This window comes from Callithrix jacchus, chromosome 2 (assembly GCF_049354715.1).
Source record: "Callithrix jacchus isolate 240 chromosome 2, calJac240_pri, whole genome shotgun sequence".
Lineage (NCBI taxonomy): Eukaryota > Metazoa > Chordata > Mammalia > Primates > Cebidae > Callithrix > Callithrix jacchus.
The window spans coordinates 32,670,013-32,691,569 of NC_133503.1; the positions used below are offsets into that span (position 1 = coordinate 32,670,013).

Sequence of the window (21,557 nt, forward strand, 5' to 3'; positions counted from 1 at the left end):
TCTCAAGTGATCCTCTCATCTCAGACTTCCCAAAGTGCTGAGATTACAGGTGTGAGCCACCGCAGTTGGCCAAGCCTTACACCTTAAATTGAGTCATGGACACATAGGTGATTATGATATTATCTTCTATACCTTTCTGTATTTCTGAAATATTTCATAGGAAAAATATATAACTAAAATTTTAAATGAAAAAGTGAAACAGGCCGGGCACCGTGGCTCATGCCTGTAATCCCAGAACTTTGGGAGGCCGAGGCAGGCATATCACCTGAGGTCAAGAGTTCGAGATGAGCCTGACCAATATGGAGAAACCCTGTCTTTACTAAAAATACAAAATTAGCTTGGTGTGGTGGTGTATACCTGTAATCTCAGCTACTTGGGAGGCTGAGGCAGGAGAATTGCTTGAACCTGAGAGAAGGAGATTGCAATGAGCCAAGATCGCACCATTATACTCCAGCCTGGAAGACAGAGTGAGACTCCATCTCAAAGAAAAGAAAAAAAGAAAAGACAATATGTTAAATTACTGGCAAACTTATTAAGAAAATATTTAGAAAAAACTCAAGATCAAGATCAAGAATGAAGAGAGGCTAATCATAGTGGCTCACGCCTGTAATCCCAGCTACTTGGGAGGCGCAGGCAGGAGGCTCAGACAGGATGATAGCTTGAGGCCAGGAGCTTAAGACCAGCCTGAACGACATTGTAAGACCCATATCTAAAGGAAATAAGAAAAAAAAAATCTGGGCATGATAAATGCCAGCTACTTGGGAGGCTGAGGCAGGAGGATCACTTGAGCCCAGGAGTTTGAGGTGCAGTGAGCTATGATAGTGCCACTGAACTCTAGCCTGGGAGACAGAGCAAGAAGTGGGGGAAGAACTTCACTAGAATCTCACCAACTTTACAAAATAGTAAAAGGATGTTATAAACAACTATATAATAATAAGTTTTCAATTTTAAGTGAAATGTCGGTAGATGACATACTTACAGCTTTCATTTATTCCTGATATTGTTAAATTGTGTTTCTCTATTTCTTTACCAGTTTAGTAAGTTTATCATCTTTTTCATTCTTTTCAATCATCCAAATTTCGGTTGCATTAATTTTTCTCTAGTTAGTGTTTTCTATTTCATTGCATTCTTTCTTTCTACTTACTATCAGTTCATTTGTTCTTTTCTAGCTTTTTTTCCTTTTTAAATTAAAGCTTAGGTCATTGAATTTAGATCTTTCCTTTTTTCAAATATGAGCATTCAAAGCTATAAAATTCTCTCAAAGCACTGCTTTGGGGGCATTCTACAAATTTTGATATGTTGTGTTTTCATTATCATTCAGTTCAAAATATTTGCTAATATTCCTGGTGTTTTTTTCTGTAATGCATAGATTATTTAGAATTGATTGTTTAGTTTCCAAATATTTGGGGATTTTCTAAACATTGTAGTATTATTTTCTTTTTTCAGACAAAGTCTCGCTCTGTTGCCAGGTGCCAGGCTGGAGTGCAGTGGCACGATCTCGGCTAACTGCAACCTCCACCTCCCGGGTTCAAGCAATTCTCCTGTCTCAGCCTCCCAAGTAGCTGGGACTACAGGTGTGTGCCACCATGCCCAGCTAATTTTTGTATTTTTAGTAGAGACGGGTTTTCACTATGTTGGCCAGGATGGTCTCGATCTCTTGACCTAGTGATCCACCGCCTAGGCCTCCCAAAGTGCTGGGATTATAGGCGTGAGCCACTGTGCCCAGCCACATTGTATCATTATTAATTAGAATTTGATTCCATTGTTGTAGAAAGTAAAAAGTTCCTCTTCAAAGTTTCTCTTTTTGTTTAATAATAATAAATATTAGAAATAATAGTCTCTTTTAAAAACTTTCTTCAAAGCCTTCTTACTTTTCGCTGGTAACTCTTTGTTAAGCCTTAGCCTATGTAGCTGTTAGATATAAAAGAATAAGGCCAGATGCGGTGGCTCATGCCTGTAATCCCAGCACTTTGGGAGGCTGAGGTGGGCAGATCACGAGGTCAAGAGATTGAGACCATCCTGGCCAACATGGTGAAACCCCATCTCAAAAAAAAATGGGTGCGGTGGCTCACACATGTGGTCCCAGCACTTTGGGAGGCTGAGCTGGGCGGATCATGAGGTCAGGAGATCAAGACCATCCCGGCTAACATGGTGAAACCTCGTTTCTACTAAAAATACAGCCATCATGATGGCATGCGCCTGTGGTGCCAGCTGCTTGACAGGCTGAGGCAGGAGAATCACTTGAAGACGGGGGTGGGGAGATTGCAATGAGCTGAGATCGCAGCACTGCACTGGGCAACAGAGAGACTCCATCTCAAAAAAAAAAAAAAAAAAAAAAAAACGGTTTTATGGCCAGGCGAGGTGGCTCATGCCTGTAATACTAGCATTTGGGAGGCCGAGGTGGGTGGATCACCTGAGGTCAGGAGTTCAAGACCAGCCTGGCCATCATGGTGAAACCTCATCTTAATTAAAAAAGAAAAAAAAAAGAATAAATACATTCTATGTCCTTGTACTTTAACCAAGATATTTGTGCTGCACATGCTTACAGGCATGTCCCAGATTGCAGCCTATGCCCTTCCCTTATTTAGAAATGTTATAACTTTTCTAAGTCCTTTCGCAAGCAACTTTCTCTTCTCCTTTGTTCTCCATTGCCTTTACCTATTTAGGAAAATTTTATGTTGTTAGCCAATCAGGTTTACCTTCAACTGTGAAGCCCAGCTCCAACCTACAGAAATAGGACACAGCAGTAAAGGCTCAATGCATAAAAAGTAAATATTTCTGCCTTTCCTTTGTTCAGTGTGCTTTCATGGCAAGATTGCTGACAGACAACACCCTTTATGCAGAAAGTAAAATTGCCTTGCTAAGAAAACTTTTTGTCTAAATGCAAATTTTTACTTGCAGCATATTACTACAATTTATCTTTACAGTCAATATTTATTTATATTTACCCACACGTTTTTCCCCTTTTGTTGTTCATTCCCTTCAAATTTCCTTTGGGACTATTTTCCTTCTGCCCTAAGAACTCTCTTCAGTCCAGGCACAGTGGCTCACGCCTGTAATCCCAACACTTTGGAAGGCTGAGGTGGGAAGATCACTTGAGGTCAGGAGTTTCAGACCAGCCTGGCCAACATGGCGAAACCCTGTCCCTACAAAATAAATTTAAAAATAATATTAAAAAAAAAGTTAGGCATGGTGGTGGGTGCCTGTAATCCCAGCTACTTAGGAGGCTGAGGCACAAGAATTACTTGAACCCAGGAGATGGAGATTGCAGTGAGCTGAGATTGCACCACTGCAGTCTGAGCAACAAAGTGCCTCAAAAAAAAGAATTGTCTTCAGCTTTTATCTCAGTGCAGGTCTTCTGGCAATAAATTATTTCTGCTTATGTATGCTTAGGTGGAGACTGCAGTGAGCCCAGATTGTGTCACTGCACTCCAGCCTGGGCAACAAGAGTGAAGCTGTCTCAAAAAAAAAATTAAAAAGAAGAAGAAAAGTCTTTATTTTGCCCTCATTTTTGCCACAGAGTATACAATTCTAGCTTGGCAGATACTTTCTTTCAGCACTTCAAAGGTGTCATTCCATTGTCTTCTGGATTTCATCATTTTTGTTGAGATCAGCTCCTTTAAAGGAAACATGTCTTCTTGCCTTTTAGATTTTCTTTTTATATTTGAATTAAGCAGTTTCACCATGATGTGCCCAGGTGGGGTTTTCTTTGTATTTTTCCTGTTGGGGTTCACAGAGCTTCTTGAATACATGAATTTTTGTCCTTCATCAGTTTGGTAGTATTTTTGGACATTCTCTTCAAATATTGCTTCTGCCTTATTTTATCACTCCTCTCCTTAAGAAAACCTAATTACACTTATGTTAGATCTTTCACTCTGTCTTGAAGGGGAAATGAACTATGTGTGGAGACTGTTTATGTCTCTGATGTTGTCACTCTAGCTGTATGAAACTATTAAAAAGTTGTTAGTTTCTCTGTCCCACAGTAGGGGTCCTCTTCCAGAGCTAAGTCTGAATTCTCAGTTTTTCCTTGTTTCAAGCAGCAGTCTATATTCCCCAGGAAAAAGCCACTGTAAACCATCAGCTCAACTCTCTAGAGTTATCCCTTCAAATCACTATTGCACCATCAGCTCTCTGCCTTTAAGCAGAAATTCCTTGCATTTCACCTGGCTTCAGTAGTTCTCAGTGGATGTTTAATTTTGTTGCAAACTATCATATCTAGAAGCATAAGTCTCTTTTTCTCTTTTTAGCTATCCTTCTGAAGCTGGATTTTTTTTTTTTTTTTTTTTTTTTTTTTTTTTTTTTTTGAGACAGAGTCTCACTCTGTCACCCAGGCTGGAATGGGAGTGCAATGGTGCAATCTCAGCTCACTGCAACCTCCACCTTCTGGGTTCAAGTGATTCTCCTGCCTCAGTTTCCCAAGTAGCTGGGATTACAGGCACCTGCCACCATGCCTGGCTAATTTTTGTATTTTTAGTAAAGACAGGGTTTTTCCATGTTGGGTCAGGCTGGTCTCGAACTCCTGACCTCAGGTGATCCACCCACCTCGGCCTCCCAAAGTGCTGGGATTACAGGCTTGAGCCACCACACCTGGTCTTTTTTTTTTTTTTTTTTTTAGACAAAATCTTGCTCTGTCACCCAGACTGCAGTCCAATGGTGTGATCTCTGCTCACTGCAGTCTCTGCCTCCTGACTTCAAGCAATTCTCCTGCCTCAGCCTCCTGAATAGCCCACCACCACGCCTGGCTAAGTTTTGTATGTTTAGTAAAGGCAGGGTTTCACTGTGTTAGCCAGGCTGGCCTTGAACTTCCAACATCAAGTGACCTGCCTGCCTTGGCCTCCCAAAGTGCTGGGATTACAGGCATGAGCCACCACACTTGGCTCCAGCTGCACTTCTAATGGTAAACTCATGTAGACATGGTGAAACCCAGTCTCTACTAAAAAGACAAAAAAAATGGCCAGGTGTGGTGGCTTACATCTGTAATCTTAATACTTTGGGAGACTGAGGTGGGTGAATCACCTGAGTCAGTAGTTCAAGACAAGCCTAGCCAATGTGGTGAAATCCCATCTCTACTAAAAATACAAAACATTAGCCAGGCATGGTGGTGGACACCTGTACTACAAGCTGCTCAGGAGGCTGAGGCAGGAGAATTGCTTGAACCCAGGAGGCAGAGGTTGCAGTGAGCCGAGATCATGCCATTGCACTCCAGCCTGGGCCACAAGAGCAAAACTCCATCTCAAAAAAAAAAAGAGAGACAAAAAAATTAGCCAGGTGTGGTGGCATGCACCTGTAGTCCCAGCTACTTGGGAAACTGAGGTAGGAGAATTGCTTGAACCTGAGAGATGGTGGTTGCAGTGAGCCGATATCACACTATTGCACTCCAGACTAACAGAGAGAGACTCCAACTCAAGAAAAAAAAAAGTGAACTTGTGTTCACAGAATCTCTATCTGTGAAAATTCTTTAAGACCCTAGTTTAAAGTACATTATTCCACAGAGGATTTGTGTTTGCTTCTGCCAGGTACCTGATTTCATTACTTATCCAGTATCGCTTTTTTTTTTTTTTGAGACAGAGTTTCGTTCTTGTTGCTCAGGCTGGAGTGCAACAATGCAATCTTGGCTCACTGAAACCTTGCCTCCTGGCTTCAAGTGATTCTCCTGCCTCAGCCTCCTGAGTAGCTGGGATTACAGGCATGCACCATCACACCCAACTAATTTTGTATTTTTAGTAGAGATGGGGTTTCTCCATGTAGGTCAGGTTGGTTTCAAACTCCCAACCTCAGAGTGATCCACCTGACTCAGCCTCCCAAAGTGCTGGGATTACAGGCATGAGCCACTGCGCCCGACCCCAGTATCACTTAAAAGTACATTCTAAGCTGGGCACGGTGGCTCGTGCTCATGATCCCAGCACTTTGGGAGGCTAAGGTGGGCAGATCACTAAAGCCCAGGAGTTTGACACCCCTGGGCTCCATGGCAAAAACCCATCTCTACTAAAAATACAAAAATTAGCCGGGTGTGATGGTGCGTGCCTATAGTCCCAGCTACAGGGGCCTGGGGAGGAGCTGAGGCAGGAAGATCACCTGAGTCTTGGGAAGTCAAGGCTACAGTGAGCCATGATCATGCCCCTGGACTCCAGCCTGGGGAACAGAGTGAGATTCTGCCTCAGCAAACAAACAAACAAAAAAGCTACATTATAATCTTGGGTATTTTGGTTCACATATGTGGTGTGAATTCTGACACCAAACCTACATGAAGGATGGTTATGAATTCTCAAGAAAAGGTTGTTGAGATGTTTTTTTCCATTCCATCCAGAGACAAGGACAAGAACAGCAAATTTTCCTTCAATCTCTTTTTGAGAAGTAGATTTTTTTCTAATTCACTCTTTACTTAGGGTAACACTTTTTATGGACTTGACTTCAGGTGCAGTCTCAAATTCCAAACTTGCTTAGGCTCTTGGTTTATCTCTTTCCATCTGAGTGACCTGTTCAAACCAACGCTCTAAACCATCAGTAACTTTTGGCCTTTGATGAGAGGTTTTATAATTGGAGCTTTTCAGGATATGCAGATATTTAATCAGATACCCACCACACATACTTCCAGAAATGAAAACGTAGATTTGCTTTTGATCTAAGTCTGAAACTTCAAAAAATCTTCAACTATACTTTCCTAAAGGCAAAGAGAACTGTGAATGCTCTGAAAATGTAAAGAATAACTACAGCATGACACTAACTTCCATCTCAAGATTTCTTCTGGCATGCTTGCTCAGGGACATCTATACCTCAGATTCCTACTGATCATTTTTAACATTATCCCTTAATTCTCAAGCAAGTCTCCAAACTACCAAGGTTATTTTGAATTTAAATTATTTTTTCCATACATATTAAGATACATAATCATATAAAGGCACTGGGGGTTGGGTGATAACGGTTTGACAATTCTAACTTCCAAGAACTAACAGTTTTGTTGATGACACACATAAATTAAGAGGTAACTAGCATCACAAAGCAGAATGCAAAACATAGTATAAACAATAGAATGTGGGAACCTAGAAGAAAAGAAGATAACCTTGCATAGGAAGAGTCCAGGTCATGCAAGGAGGCTACATAAGCTTAAACATGAAAAAATACAATTTGGGAGGATTAGAAGAGAGTAAGTCAAGTAGGCCTGATGCCTGAATGGCTATCAGATACATGGAAGTTGAAAAAATTAAATTAATGCCAAGTTTCAAGCCAAGGAAAACCATAATATTACTTTTAAAAATAAGAAAAGCTAAGAAAGAAAGATAATTTGGGGAGAAATTAATGCAGTTTAGATATGGTAAGTGTATTAGTCTGTTTTCTCGCTGCTGATAAAGGTATACCTGAGACTGGGCAACTTACAAAAGAAATAAGTTAATTGAACTTACAGTTCCACACAGCTGGGGAGGCTTCATAATCGTTGCAGAAGGCAAGGAGCACCAAGTCACATCTTACATGGATGGCAGCAGGCAAAGAGAGAGCTTGTACAGGATAACTCTCCCTCATAATAACCATCAGATCTCATGACACTTACTCACTATCACAAGAACAGCATGGGAAAGCCCTGCCCCCATGGTTCAATTACCTCCCACCAGTTCCCTCCCACAACGTGGGAATTCAAGATAAGATTTGGGTGGGGACACAGACAAACCATATCATTCTGCCCCTGGCCCCTCCCAAATCCCACATCCTCACATTTCAAAACCAATGATGCCTTCCCAACAGTCCCTCAAAGTCTTAACTCATTTCAGCATTAACTCAGAAGTCCACAGTCCAAAGTCTCATCTGAGACAAGGTAAGTCTCTTCTGCCTATCAGCCTGTAAAATCAAAAGCAAGTCATTTACTTCCTAGATACAACGGAGGTACAGGCACTGGATAAATACAGCCATTTGAAATGGGAGACACTGGCCAAAACAGAGGGGCTACAGGCCCCAAGGAAGTCCAAAATCCAGTGGGGCAAACCTTAAGGCTCCAAAATAATCTCCTTTTGACTTCATGTCTCACGTCCAGGTCACAATGACTCAAGAGGTGGGTTCCCATGGTCTTGGGCAGCTCTGGCCCTGAGGCTTTGCAGGGTACAGCCTCCCTTCTGGCTGTTTTAATGGGCTGGCAGTGAGTGTCTGCAGCTTTTCCAGGCTCTCAGTGCAAGCTGTCAGTGGATCTACCATTCTGGGGTCTGGAGGATGGTGGCCCTCTTTCAACAGCTCCACTAGGTGGTGCCCCAGTAGGGACTCTGTGTGAGGACTCTGACCCCACATTTCCCTTTTGTGTTGCCCTAGCAGATGTTCTCCACAAGGGCCCCACCCCTGCAGCAAACTTCTCCCTGGACATCCAGGTGTTTCCATACATCCTCTGAAATCTCTGCAGAGGTTCCCAAACCCCAATTCTTGACTTCTGTTTACTTGCAGGCTCAACACTATGGGGAAGCTGCCAAGGCTTGGGTTTGCTCCTCTAAAGCCACAGCCTGAGCTCTACATTGGCTGCTTTCAACCATGGCTGAGCAGCTGGGAGGCAGGGCACCCAAGTCCCTAGGCTGGACAGAGCACAGAGACTCTGAGCACTTCCTCCTAGACCTCTGGGTCTGTGATGGGAGAGGCTGCCACAAAGGTCTCTGACATGTCCTGGAGGCATTTTCCCCATTGTCTTGGGGATGAACATTTGCCTCCTCATTACTTTTTCAAATTTCTGCAGCCAGCTTGAATTTCTCCTCAGAAAATGAATTTTCTTTTCTATTGCATTGTCAGGCTGCAAGTTTTCTGAACTTTTATGCTCTGCTTCCCTTATAAAACTGGATGCCTTTAACAGCATCCAAGACACCTCTTGAATGCTTTGCTGCTTAGAAATTTCTTCTACCAGTTACCCTAAATCACCTCTCTGAAATTCAAAGTTCCACAATCTCTAGGGCAGGGGCAAAATGCTGCCAGTCTCTTTGTTAAAACATTACAAGAGTCACCTTTGCTCCAATTCCCAACAAGTTCCTAATCTCTGTCTGAGACCAGCTCAGCTTGGACCTTATTGTCCATATCTCAATCAGGCTTTTGGTCAAAGCCATTCAACAAATCTCTAGGAAGTTCCAAATTTTCCCACATTTTCCTGTCTTCTTCTGAGCCCTCCAAATTATTCCAACCTCTGCCTGTTACCCAGTTCCAAAGTCGCTTCCACGCTTTTGAGTATCTTTTCAGCAATGCCCTATTCTACTGGTATCGATTCACTGTATTAGTCTGTTTTCATGCTGCTGATAAAGACATACCTGAGACTGGGTGATTTACAAAAAAAGAGATATATTGGACTTACAGTTCCGTGTGGCTGGGGAGGCTTCACAATCATGGTGGAAGGCAAGCAGTAGCAAGTCATGTCTTACATGGATGACAGCAGGCAAAAAGAGAGAGCTTGTGCAGGAAAACACCCCTTTATAATAACCATAAGATCTCTTGAGACTTACTATCGCGAGAACAACACAAGAAAGATTTGCCCCCATTGTTCAGTTACTTCCCACAGAGTTCTTCCCACAACATATAGGAATTCAAGATGAGATTTGGGTGGGGAACAGCCAAATCATCAGTAAGGCTGAGGAAACATCAAAATGATAAAGTGGAAACATTTAGCAAACATGTATGGACTGCAGCTTCATATAAATGTCTGTGGAAGAACTACAAATTTTGGAGTAATACCCTCAGAGATGGTAGCCAAGCTATAAGAGCAACACACTTCTCTCAAGAAAACAGGGAAGAGTGGAGGCCTTAAGAACTACCAGGGAGGCCAGGCGCAGTGGCTCACACCTGTAATCCCAGCACTTTGGGAGGCCGAGGCAGGTGAATCACAAGGTCAGGAGTTTGAGACCAGCCTGGCCAACATAGTGAAACCCTGTCTCTACTAAAAATACAAAAATTAGCAGGGCATGGTGGTGTGCATATGTAGTCCCAGCTACTCAGGAGACTGAGGCAGGAGAATTGCTTGAACCCAGGAGGCAAAGGTTATGGTGAGCTGAGATCACACCACTGCATTCTAGCCTGGGCAACTCTGTCTCAAAAAAAAAAAAAAAAACTACTAGGGAAATACAGGTAGGAAGATAAATTATCAGTAGAACAGAAAAGCACTTAGAAGTAGGAAGAAAATGATGACATGTGACAAAAAAGATAGAATGCTTTGAGGAGGAAAAGATGACTCATAGTGTCAAATGTGACACAAAGATCAGGAAAAATAAGGACTTTAAAAAGCCACTGAATTTGACAATTAGGTGGTAACTGGTGCCCATCAAAAGCAAGCTTTTATTACTCTGGTGAAAACAGAACCCCAACTCAATTATTTAATGGATCAAATTTTAATTTCTTCAAGGGGTGTTAAGCATAGGAAAGTGTTTCCTATCCTTGTGACTATATTCTGTGTCCCTTCATCCAAATGAAAGGTAATGAGTGCCACACAGCAGCAACTCACTGAGCAACCAGTTGTATCCTGTTTCACTTATGACAACTTCACATGGTCAAAGGATTAGAGCCAGGACTCTCAATCATCACATGAATGCTACCCAAAAGATTTCAAGACCTGGCCAATTGATCGCCAATTCAGTTGCCACTGCCGCTGCTACTGCCATAATCTACCTGTTTGCATGAGTTCTGGTGGCCACGGAGACCCACGTAGGAGCAATCCTATTAGCAGAGGCATATTTGTTAAAAGCCAATGTAGCCCCTCCCTTGCACAGGCTCCACCCAAGGCCATAGAAGCAGCCCTTCCAATTTCACCTTTGAAATTTTGTGTTTTCTCCTCAAAAAGTGCCCTCATTTAAAGGCATCAGCTTCCATAAAACCTGGATCTGCCTAAATTAACCAGTAACTCATTCTCTCGACACCTTACTACAGCTGTGTTTGTAACTTTATTTATTTATTTTTATTTTTTATTTTTTTTGAGACAGAGTTTCGCTCTTGTTACCCAGGCTGGAGTGCAATGGCTCTATCTTGGCTCACCGCAACCTCTGCCTCCTGGGTTCAAGCAATTCTCCTGCCTCAGCCTCCCAAGTAGCTGGAACTACAGGCGCACGCCACCATGCCCAGCTAATTTTTGTATTTTTAGTAGAGACGGGGTTTCACCATGTTGACCAGGATGGTCTCAATCTCTTGACCTCGTGATCCACCCGCCTCTGCCTCCCAAAGTGCTCAATTAAAGTGTGTGAGCCACCGCGCCCGGCCGTAACTTTTACTTTTAAAACTCACTAATGCACCAAGACTCAGAAAATCTGATGTAACCTCAAAAGATAAAAGTTGGAAAGTGTTGAGCTAAACTAACTTTTCTTAGGATGGAAAAGAATTCTAGTACTAGTATCTCTCTTTTGACATGGCACAACTCTAACTGGGTCTCCAGAGATTAATTTTCTTCCCAACTACAATAGGGGACACATTATACAGTTCTCTTTTAAAACTGTAAATGCCATGTTTATTCTTGTATTTAATGAAACACTTTATGCATACAGAACAGATAACTCATGCCAAATTTATGTCTAAATGAATGGTGACCAGTGCACAGATACCCTAGGAATTTCACAGGCAGTATGCAACAAGCGTAGAGGACACTTTCAGACCTAATTTATTCCCAAGGCGAATTAAGTCAGGATAAACTCAGACACCTTGCACAACAGAACTTAAAGACCATCATTCTTCATCCTTGAAGAAGACACAGAGACCCTGTGAACTACTAAATTTCATCACTACCAACCCACTGTGTCCTGTATGTGTTAAACCTTGAGTCCTCACAATATCTCTGAGATAAGCTATTTTGTCCCCATTATCCAGCTGGGAAAACTGAGGCAGCAAAGCACCACACTAGCTTACCAATGAAGAGGTGATAAAAGCATTTGCCTTCTAACTCAGGTAATCTGATATTAATCTGGACTCTCATAATATGTGGCTTTAAATAAAAATTGAATGTTCATTGAATAAACATTAAAAAAAAAAGAACCAGCCTGGCCAATATAATGAGGCCCTGTCTCTAAGAAAAAATTAAAAATTAGCCTGGCATGGTGGTAAACACTTGTAGTTCCAGCTATTCAGGAGGTCAAGGCAAGAGGATTGCTTGAGCCCAGGAATTTGTGTCACTGCACTTCGGCCCGAACAACAGAGTAAGACCCTGTAAAGAGAGAGAGAGAGAAAGCAAGAGAGAAAAGAAAACATCCACAGGAGTTTGTAGATGCAGTTTTAATAAATATTCTGATACCATCGTATTTTCTATTTGAAGAGTAGAGAGAAATTAAAGAAACCAATTTTCCAAACTCAAGAACATCCAAGGAATCCAACAATTATTATATAATAAGAAATATTACATAATAAATTCTGTTGTTAAAGTAATTTCATGAGGCATCAGATGCTTTTAACATTATAATAATACTGTTCAATGTAATAATTAGTAGCCACAAAGAAATTACTCAGAGATGCCCAAGAGTAAATGTTGCCTGAAATGTGTAGAATCTAGGTCTTGGTTTAAAATATCCTAAGACTTTGGAGTCATTCATCTGAGGAAACCAAATTCCTAGCTTGCACTTTTGTTGCATCTCTCATCTAGGGGATTTAGAGCAAAAAGCACAGACATATTAGTACCCCATCTTCATACATTAGTTCAGTCCAACAGGAGACCAAATGGTTTGTCATCTGTTAGGGACAGGTTGACTTCAGCTCCTGAAAATGATGGACTGTGGACTCCCTCTGGCGGAGACTATGATAATCTAACTTTGAAGAGAATTTCAGAATCATCTTCACTCTCTGGAGCAAGAAGGGCAAACAGACCATGTAATAGCTACTGGAAACCAACAATCAATATAAAGTACTGTTATCTAGAAAATAAAATTAATACTAACATGATACAGAGAGCATATTCTACCCCACCGGTAAAATTATCTCATATTTCATTCTTCTTTTTTTTTCCCTCAAGTCACTTACTATGTGGGGTGCTTAATAAATCCATTCATTTATCACACACAAATGTTATCGAGTGCCAGTATATGCTAGGCATTGTTCTAAGCATGGAGAATACAGAAGCGAACAAGACATTAAAACCTTGTCTTCGGGGAGTCATTTTAGTGGAGGGACACAATTGATAACAAAGATTCATTCAAAAGTAACATGTGGCCAGGCATGGTGGCTCATGCCTCTAATCCCAGCACTTTGGGAGGCTGACGTGGGTGGATCGCCTGACCTTAGGAGTTCGACCAGCCTGGCCAAAGTAGTGAAACACTGTCTCTACTAAACATGCAAAAATTAGCTGGGCATGGTGGCAGATGCCTGTAATCTCAGCTACTCGGGAAGCTGAGGTAAGAGAATTGCTTCAACCCAGGAGGCAGAGATTGCACTGAGCTGAGATCAAGCCACTGCACCCCAGCCTGGGTGACAGAGCAAGACTCTGTCTCAAAAAAAAAAAAAAAAGTAACATGTATAGCTTGGCAGATAGGGAAATGCTATCTGATACAACAAACAAACAAAAAACAGAAAAGAGAAATAGAAATTGGTAGAGTTACGATTTTAAGCAGGGTGGTAGAGGAGGCTTTGTACATGAATAAAGAGCATTAAAGAGTTTGTTTTGAACTGGAAGGAGGTGAAGAAAGAAATCATGCAGATGCCAGAGGAAAGAGATTTCTAGGCAAAGGGAACAGCAAGAACAAAGTTTCTAAGGCAAAAGCATAATCATGTGCTGTAGGAACTGCAAAGGGTCCAGTGGGCCTGGAACATAATGAGCAGTACGGAGGAAAATAACAAATGGTGTCAAAGAAGGAGCAGAGCATACTGGGTAGGACCATATAAGTTATTGTAATGTCTATGGCTTTTACTCTGAGTGAAGTTGGAAGCTATAAGGGTTTTGGACAGAGCAACGACATCATCTGATTTAGGGGTTTTTTAAAAAAAATTTTATAGAGGTGAGGTCTCACTATACTGCCCAGGCTGATCTCAAACTCCTGCCCTCAGCGGATCTTCTCACCTCAGCCTCCCAAAGTGTTGGAATTATAGGCGTGAATGACCACACCTGGTCTGACAAGTTTTATTAAGAACACCCAGGCGAGCCAGGCATGGTGGCTCATGCCTGTAATCCCAGCACTTTGGGAGGCCGATGTGGGTGGGTCATGAGGTCTGGAGTTCAGGAGTTCAAGACCAGCCTGGCCAAAATGGTGAAACCCCATCTTTACTAAAAATAAAAAAAATTAGCCAGGTGCAGTGGCAGGTGCCTGTAATTCCAGCTACTTGGGAAGCTGAGGCAGGAGAATTGCTTGAACCCAGGAGGCAGAGGTTGGAGTGACCCGAGATCACCCCCACTGCACTCTAGCCTGGGCGACAGAGTGAGACTCTATCTCAAGAAAAAAAAAAAAAAAAGAGCCTGCAGGCTAGGCTGAGACAGGAGAATTGCTTGAACCGGGGAGGTGGAGGTTGCAGTGAGCCAAGATTGCGCCATTGCATTCCAGCCTGGGCAACAAGAGCAAAATTCCATCTCAAAAAAGAAAAAAAAAGAACACCTTGGTAAAAAACTGAAGGTTGAACAGAGGTGAGGGCAGGAGATCAGTTAGGAGACTTCTACAAAATCCAGACAACAGACGTTGTGAATAGCAGTGAAGCGGCATAAGATGGTCAGATCCTGGAAATATTTTGAAGATAGAGCTGAAAGGATATAGGGTATAAGCAAAAGAGAGGAGTCGCCGGGCACTGTGGCTCACACCTGTAATCCCAACTCTTAGGGAGGCAGAGGCGGGAGGATAGCTTGAGCCCAGGAGTTCAAGACCTGGCTGGGCAATATAGCGAGACCCCGTTCTCTTTAAAAAAAAATGAAAACAGGAGTTGAGGATTACTACAAGATTTTTCTTTTGTGCAATTTGAAGAATGGAGTTGCCCTTAACTAAAGTGCAGAAAACACTCAAGAAAGCATATGAAAGTGGGAAAGAGATCAAGACCTTAATTTTAGACATGTTAAGTTTGAGATACCTATTACATATTTTAATATAGCTGTTGAATGGGCAATTGGAAATCTGAGTTTGGAGTTTACGGGTGAAGTCAAGGCTGGAAAGAGACACTTGAGAATCATCAGCATATAAATGGCATTCAAAGTCCTGAGTCCGGATAAAATCACCCAGGGAGGGGCGAGGCATGGTGGCTCATGCCTGTAATCCCAGCACTTTCGGAGGCCAAGGCAGGCGGATCATGAGGTGAAGAGTTCAAGACCAGCCTGACCAACATGGTGAAACTTTGTCTCTACTAAAAATACAAAAATTAGCTGAGCATGATGGCATGTGCCTGTAATACCACCTACTCAGGAGGCTGAGGCAGGAGGATTGCTTAAACCCAGGAGGCAGAGGTTGCAGTGAGCTGAGATCACACCACTACACTCCAGCCTGGGCAACAGAGGGAGACTCTGTCTCAAAAAAAGAAAATTACCCAGGAAGTGTAGACAAAAAAGAGAAGAGGTCTAAGAAGTGACCCCAAGTGTGTGAACTACAAGAACATCATATCTCTTGCTTTCCCAATGTTTACAGGGTTCATCAAATTATTACTAAGAAACCAGGCTGGGCATGGTGGCTCACACCTGTAATCCCAGCACTTTGGGAGGCTGAGGCAGGCAGATCACCTGAGATAAGGAGTTCAAGACTAGCCTGGCCAACATTGTGAAACCTAGTCTCTACTAAAAATAGAAACATTAGCTGGGTGTGGTGATGCACACCTGTAATCCCAGCTACTTGGGAGGCTGAGACAGGAGAATCGCTTAAACTAGGAAGGCAGAGGTTGCAGTGAGCCAAGATTGTGCCATTGCACTCCAGCCTGGGTGACAGAGTAAGACTTCGTCTCAAAAAAAAAAAAAAGAAAGAAAAAAAGAAACTATCTGGATAAAATAACAAAATCACAGTGATTATATACCGTTTTTCCTGATTACTGTAAATCAACTTTTGGGATTCTTTCTAAGTCTCCAGGATTCAAAATTAAGATAAACAAATTTGTTATTTTTTTGCCTTACATTTTTATGAAGGATGCTAGGATTGTCTAGTATAGACAACCTAGCATAGCCTTTTGAGAGATTTTCAAATAATAATTCAAAACTAATCAATAACACCCAATAATTTTTTAGCAATCCTAGAGTGAATGACAATATATTGGACCAGTTTGAATAGAATATAGTTTGAAGAGCTCTTTCACTAGTCTTTTCCTTTCTTCTCTTTAGTTTGGTTTTTATCCCACCCATCATAAGTGCATTCTTCTGGTTATCTAACCGTGGGATGACTTTTTCAGAAAAGAAGAAAAATCATCATAATCATCTGTCTCTACACAGTCATCACTTATCAGCTTTCCCTAACCCTGCAGGAGGAGCAGGTGGGCAGTTGGGAAGTTACTGAGATAGTAGGATATTTGATTTGTTTCTATACTTTTGTCTTTTATTAAAATCAAAGAATGCTTTCTTGCAGTCTTTTATCATCTTATAATTTATGGCTCTCGTATCACTTAAGAGTTCTCAATTGCTTCCCTATGCAATACTGCTAATTGTTTTTGGTAACCTGGCCCAATTTCCATTTAGAGCCCTTTAATTTACACTTTCTGAATGTAGTCAACTTTCTTTTTTTTTTTTTTGGAGACTGAGTTTTGCTCTTGTCATCCAGGCTGGAGTGCAATGGTGCGATCTCAGCTTACTGCAACCTCCGCCTCCTGGGTCCAGGCAATTCTCCTGCTTCAGCCTCCCGAGTAGCTGGGATTACAGGCACTCACCACCACGCCCGGCAACACGTGTGTGTGTGTGTGTGTGTGTGTGTGTGTGTGTGTGTGTGCATCTCCCAGGTTCAAGCAATTCCCTGCCTCAGCCTCCTGAGTTTGGGAGGCTGACGTGGGTGGATCACCTGAAGTCAGGAGTTTGAGACCAGCCTGGCCAACATAGCGACACCCTGTCTCTACTAAAAAATATAAAAAATTAGCCAGTGTGGTGGTGCCTGCCTGTAATCCCAGCTACTCAGAAGGCTGAGGCAGAAGAATTGCCTGAACTTGGGAGGCAGAGGTTGCAGTGAGTTGAGATCGCACCACTACACTCTAGCCTAGGTAACACAGCAAGACTGTCTCAAAAAATTAAAAGCTATCACTTTCATAACCTTGAATTTGAGGAAAATGTTGACTCTGCAACAGTTTACCAAACATGTGGTCTTAGTATGCACTGAAACTACACTTTAAACTATTTTTACTCTGGAGATCGGTCTCCTCAGGGAGAATGGATGAAAAGTCTACACGCTTGGAATGTAAATAATAAACACAGAAATCAAGACTATATCTTTTTTCAAAGACTCTCTGAGACCTATCCCAATGTCATCATGTTCTAGCCTAATGGGTAATTTCATTTTTTTTTCCCTTCTTTCTTTTATTTTCATCGGCTTCTTCTTCTTTTTTTAAGATACAGGGTCTCACTATGTTGCCTAGAGGGACCTCGAACTCCTGGGCTCAAACAATCCTCTTACCTCACATTTTTCATTGGTTGTTGTTCTTCTTCCCTCTCTCCCTCCCTCCCTTCCTTCATTCTCCTCCTTCCCCTCCTTTTTTAAGAGTTAGGGTCTTGCTACATTGCCCAGGCCAGCCTCAAACTCCTGGGCACAAGTGTTCCTTGCACCTCAGCCTCCCAAGTAGCTCAGGGACTACAGGTGCACACCACCACAACTAACCTTTTTATTTTGATGTAAGCAACTCATTACTTCAACCATTTGCTTTAAAAAAGTGCTTTGTAAAAAAGATTTACAAGATAGAATCATATGTGGAAAATAAAAACAGACCAGAAATAAAACTCAAACACACTTGCCAGACCAATACCTTTTGATGAGTATTAGCCAATAAAATATCCATCATACCAATGCATTCATTGCTGAAGTTTCATTATGTTATTGGCAAAAAGTTCACATGTCATTAGCAATTATGTAATAATTGATCATGACAATAATTAAAATAAGTACCAAAATAGTATGCACAGGATCCTACTTATAGAATAAGGGGACAACTTTCTCTCCCCATATCCACACCCTTAGGTATGGTCTTCAACTAAAATATCTGACAATACAATCAAGGGCAAGTTACATAAAAAGAGCTATAACCTTTGGGGAAATTACTTTAAAAGTACTTTAAAATTTTTAAGATAAATGTCAGTATGTTAGTCAATAGGTCTCCATTATTCATAATAGTGACTAGATCTCCTTTAAGAACTCTTTTTTCGTTGTTTGTTTTTTGAGACAGAGTTTTCTCTTGTGGCACAGGCTGGAGTGCAATGGTGTGATCCCGGCTCACTGCAACCTCTGCCTCTCAGGTTCAAGCAATTCTCCTGTCTCAGCCTTCTGAGTAGCTGGGATTACAGCTGCCTGCCATCACACTTGGTGAATTTTTTTATTTTTAGTAGAGACAGGGTTTCACCACATTGGTAAGGCTGGTCTTGAACTCCTGACCTCAGGTGATCCACCCATCTCAGCCTCCCAAAGTGCTCGGATTTTGGGAGGCTCTGGCACAGGTGAGAGCCATTGTGCCTAGCTTAATGGCTTTCTTGTTCTACGACATTTCTTTTCCGCAAAGTGGACTGTGGAGTTCTTAACAAGCTCTAGGCCAAGACTAAAGAGATAGTCCTAAATGTCACAGTGAGAACACATCTAATAGGGTCTAATAACCCTCTTATCCAATATTATAGAGACCAAGTAGCCTTGTTAAAATGTCTTCTTACATAGTTTATTTTTTCTATGTTTAATTTCTTCAAATTTTCTTAATAATTATGTACTATATAATCCCAGCACTTTGGGAGGCCCAGGCGGGTGGCTCACAAGGTCAAGAGATCGAGACCATCCTGGTCAACATGGTGAAACCCCGTCTCGACTAAAAATACAAAAAAATTAGCTGGGCATGGTGGCGCACACCTGTAGTCCCAGCTACTTGGGAGGTTGAGGCAGGAGAATTGCCTGAACCCAGGAGGCGGAGGTTGCGGTGAGATCGCACCATTGCACTCCAACCTGGGTAACAAAAGCGAAACTCCGTCTCAGAAAAAAAAAAAAAAGTATATACTAATTTTATCACAAGTAAGACTAATACATTTTATTTTTTAAAAAACAGAAGTTGATAAATCACATACAGAGATGATCTCACAAGTGCAGAATTGATATGATTTAATTCAGTGGGTGCTCAGCACAATCTCTTTCTCTTAAAAGACTGTCTTTATCACCCCTGCTAAATTAAGGAGAGTTAGCAAAATTTTTTTAAAAAGACTGTCTTTATAGAGTATTAATTTGGATATTACAGGCTTCAAGATTTTCAAATAAAATTTGAGAATCTCTCTGCTGGGTAAGAACTGGGAATTTTTTTTTTTTTTTTTTTTTTTTTTTGAGACAGTCTTGCTCTGTTGCCAGGCTGGAGTGCAGTGGTGCAATCTTGGCTCACTGCAACCTCCACCTCCCAGGTTTAAGCAATTCTCCTGCTTCAGTCTCCCAAGTATCTGGGACTACAGGCGCACACCACCATGCCGAGCTAATTTTTTTGTATTTTTAGTAGAGACAAGGTTTTACCATGTTGGCCAGGATGGTCTCCATCTCCTGACCTCATGATCTGCTCGTCTTGGCCTCCTAAAGTGCTGTGATTACAGGCGTAAGCCACAGTGCCCGGTGGGGACTGGGGATATTTCAACAAGATTACCTGATAGTTAGCTGAGAGCAAATATTCGTGAAAATAGGACAGTAGGCAGACAGCAGAGACAGGGGAATAAACTGGAGAGAAAACAACAAGGAAGGAAGAGGCTGAAGACAAAGACACACATGCTTGTGGCCATATAAACATGTATTTATACTATTAATCATTTTCACTAGTCTGTCTTACCTGCCTGATATCTGACACTACACATAATACAGATTCTATTTTCCACGGGTGCCATGCATTCTAATCACTCAACATTACCCCCAAAAAATGACTTTTAGAAACTTTTATTAATTGGTTATTCTAGGAAAATACAGATCCGTTTCTCGAGTTCAAAGATTATAGAATTTTGAATTTTTATATAGCTTTCCAATAGTGATAGCTAAATTTATACACTGAATCAAGTGCTCTAAACAACATGCCTTAGTAAAAGATATATACAAAAAGAGTTACCTCTTGTTTTTCTTGATTTTGATCCACATTAAGTAAAGTTGGTATTTTAGGTGAATCTGTTTTCTTTGACTCCCTCTTCAGCATTTTTATCTGTTTAGCTTTTGCAAAAATATACAAAACAATGAAAATTTGTTATTCTTACTTTGAAATTTTACTTTCTTTTTTAAGAATTTCAAATAGAAATTCTGATATCCACTAAGTTAGTTTCTCAGTTTATTACAAAGGAACAAAATAAATTATAAGTTGTAATGGTAAAATATTGTAAATTATTTGTTTTATAACTTTACAAATAGTCTACCAAGTATTAAAATAAGACATTCATTTTATTTTACTATTCTCAGTGTAACTGTTCAGTGGATCAGATAATTCCTCTTGAACTGTACAAGGATTATATTCTTGCTATTATATTAACTTTTCACAAGGTGTCACTGTTCTTTAAAGAAGAATAAGAACATTTATTCAAGACAAAAATAAATTTCATTCCAAGATAAATGTTGTTTATAAATCTTTTTTTTTTTTTCTTTTTAAATTAAGACAGGGTTTCACCATGTTGGTCAGGCTGGTCTTGAATTCCCGACCTCAGGTGATCCACCCGCTTTGGCCTCCAAAGTGCCTGGATTACAGGCATGAACCACCATGCCCAGCTGAGATGGAGTCTTGTTCTGTCACCTAGGCTGGAGTGCAGTGGCATAACCTCAGCTCATTGCAACCTCTGCCTCCCAGGTTCAAGCTATTTTCCTGCCTCAGCCTCCCAAGTAGCTGGGATTATAGGCATGAGCCATCACGCCCACCTAATTTTTGTATTTTTAGTAGAGATGGAGTTTTGCCATATTGGCCAGGGTGGTCTCAAACTCCTGACCTCAGGTGATCTGCCCATCTTGCCCTCCCAAAGTGCTGGGATTACAGGTGTGAGCCACTGCAGCCAGCCTATAAATCTTACCTGTTAAGTCTTTGAATGCCCAAAATATATATAAAATTCCTGATACTATATGGGTAAATGATTATGAAGAAACATAGAAGGACATTTTACTCCAGGTCATATACTAAACCAAATTTCTCAAACACTGCTTTAACAGTTCAACAACATTGAGCTAATAAAAAAAATTATCCTTTGCGGCCAGCTGCAATGGCTCATGCCTGTAATCCCAGCACTTTGGGAGGCCAAAATGGTTGGATCACCTGAGGTCAGGAGTTCAAGACCAGCCTGGCCAACATGGTGAAACCCCATCTCTACTATGTGGTGGCAGGCACCTGTAGCCCCAGCTACACAGGAGGCTAGGCATGAGAATCACCTGAACCCAGGAGGCGGCAGTTGCACTGAGCTGAGATTATTCCACTATACTCCAACCTGGGTGGCAAAGTGAGACTGTCTTTTAAAAAATTAAATAAATAAATAAAATTTAAAAATTTTCCCTTTAAAGCTGTCTTCTCTTTATTATTTTTTTTAT

General features: G+C 41.3%; 1 protein-coding gene across 10 annotated transcripts in view; it reads right to left on the reverse strand.

The window, feature by feature from the left end:
* Positions 1 to 21,557, reverse strand: part of CDKL3 (cyclin dependent kinase like 3) — a 112,702-nt gene that overhangs the window by 22,907 nt on the left and 68,238 nt on the right. For all 10 annotated transcript variants that reach the window (XR_615203.5, XM_035284760.3, XM_078359378.1 and 7 more), the window contains one exon: positions 20,110 to 20,207. Coding sequence is in view for 9 of the 10 variants with exons in the window: in XM_035284760.3 (XP_035140651.1) it covers positions 20,110 to 20,207 (98 nt within the window). In the remaining variant the exon portion in view is untranslated. The remainder of the gene's footprint in view (positions 1 to 20,109; positions 20,208 to 21,557) is intronic.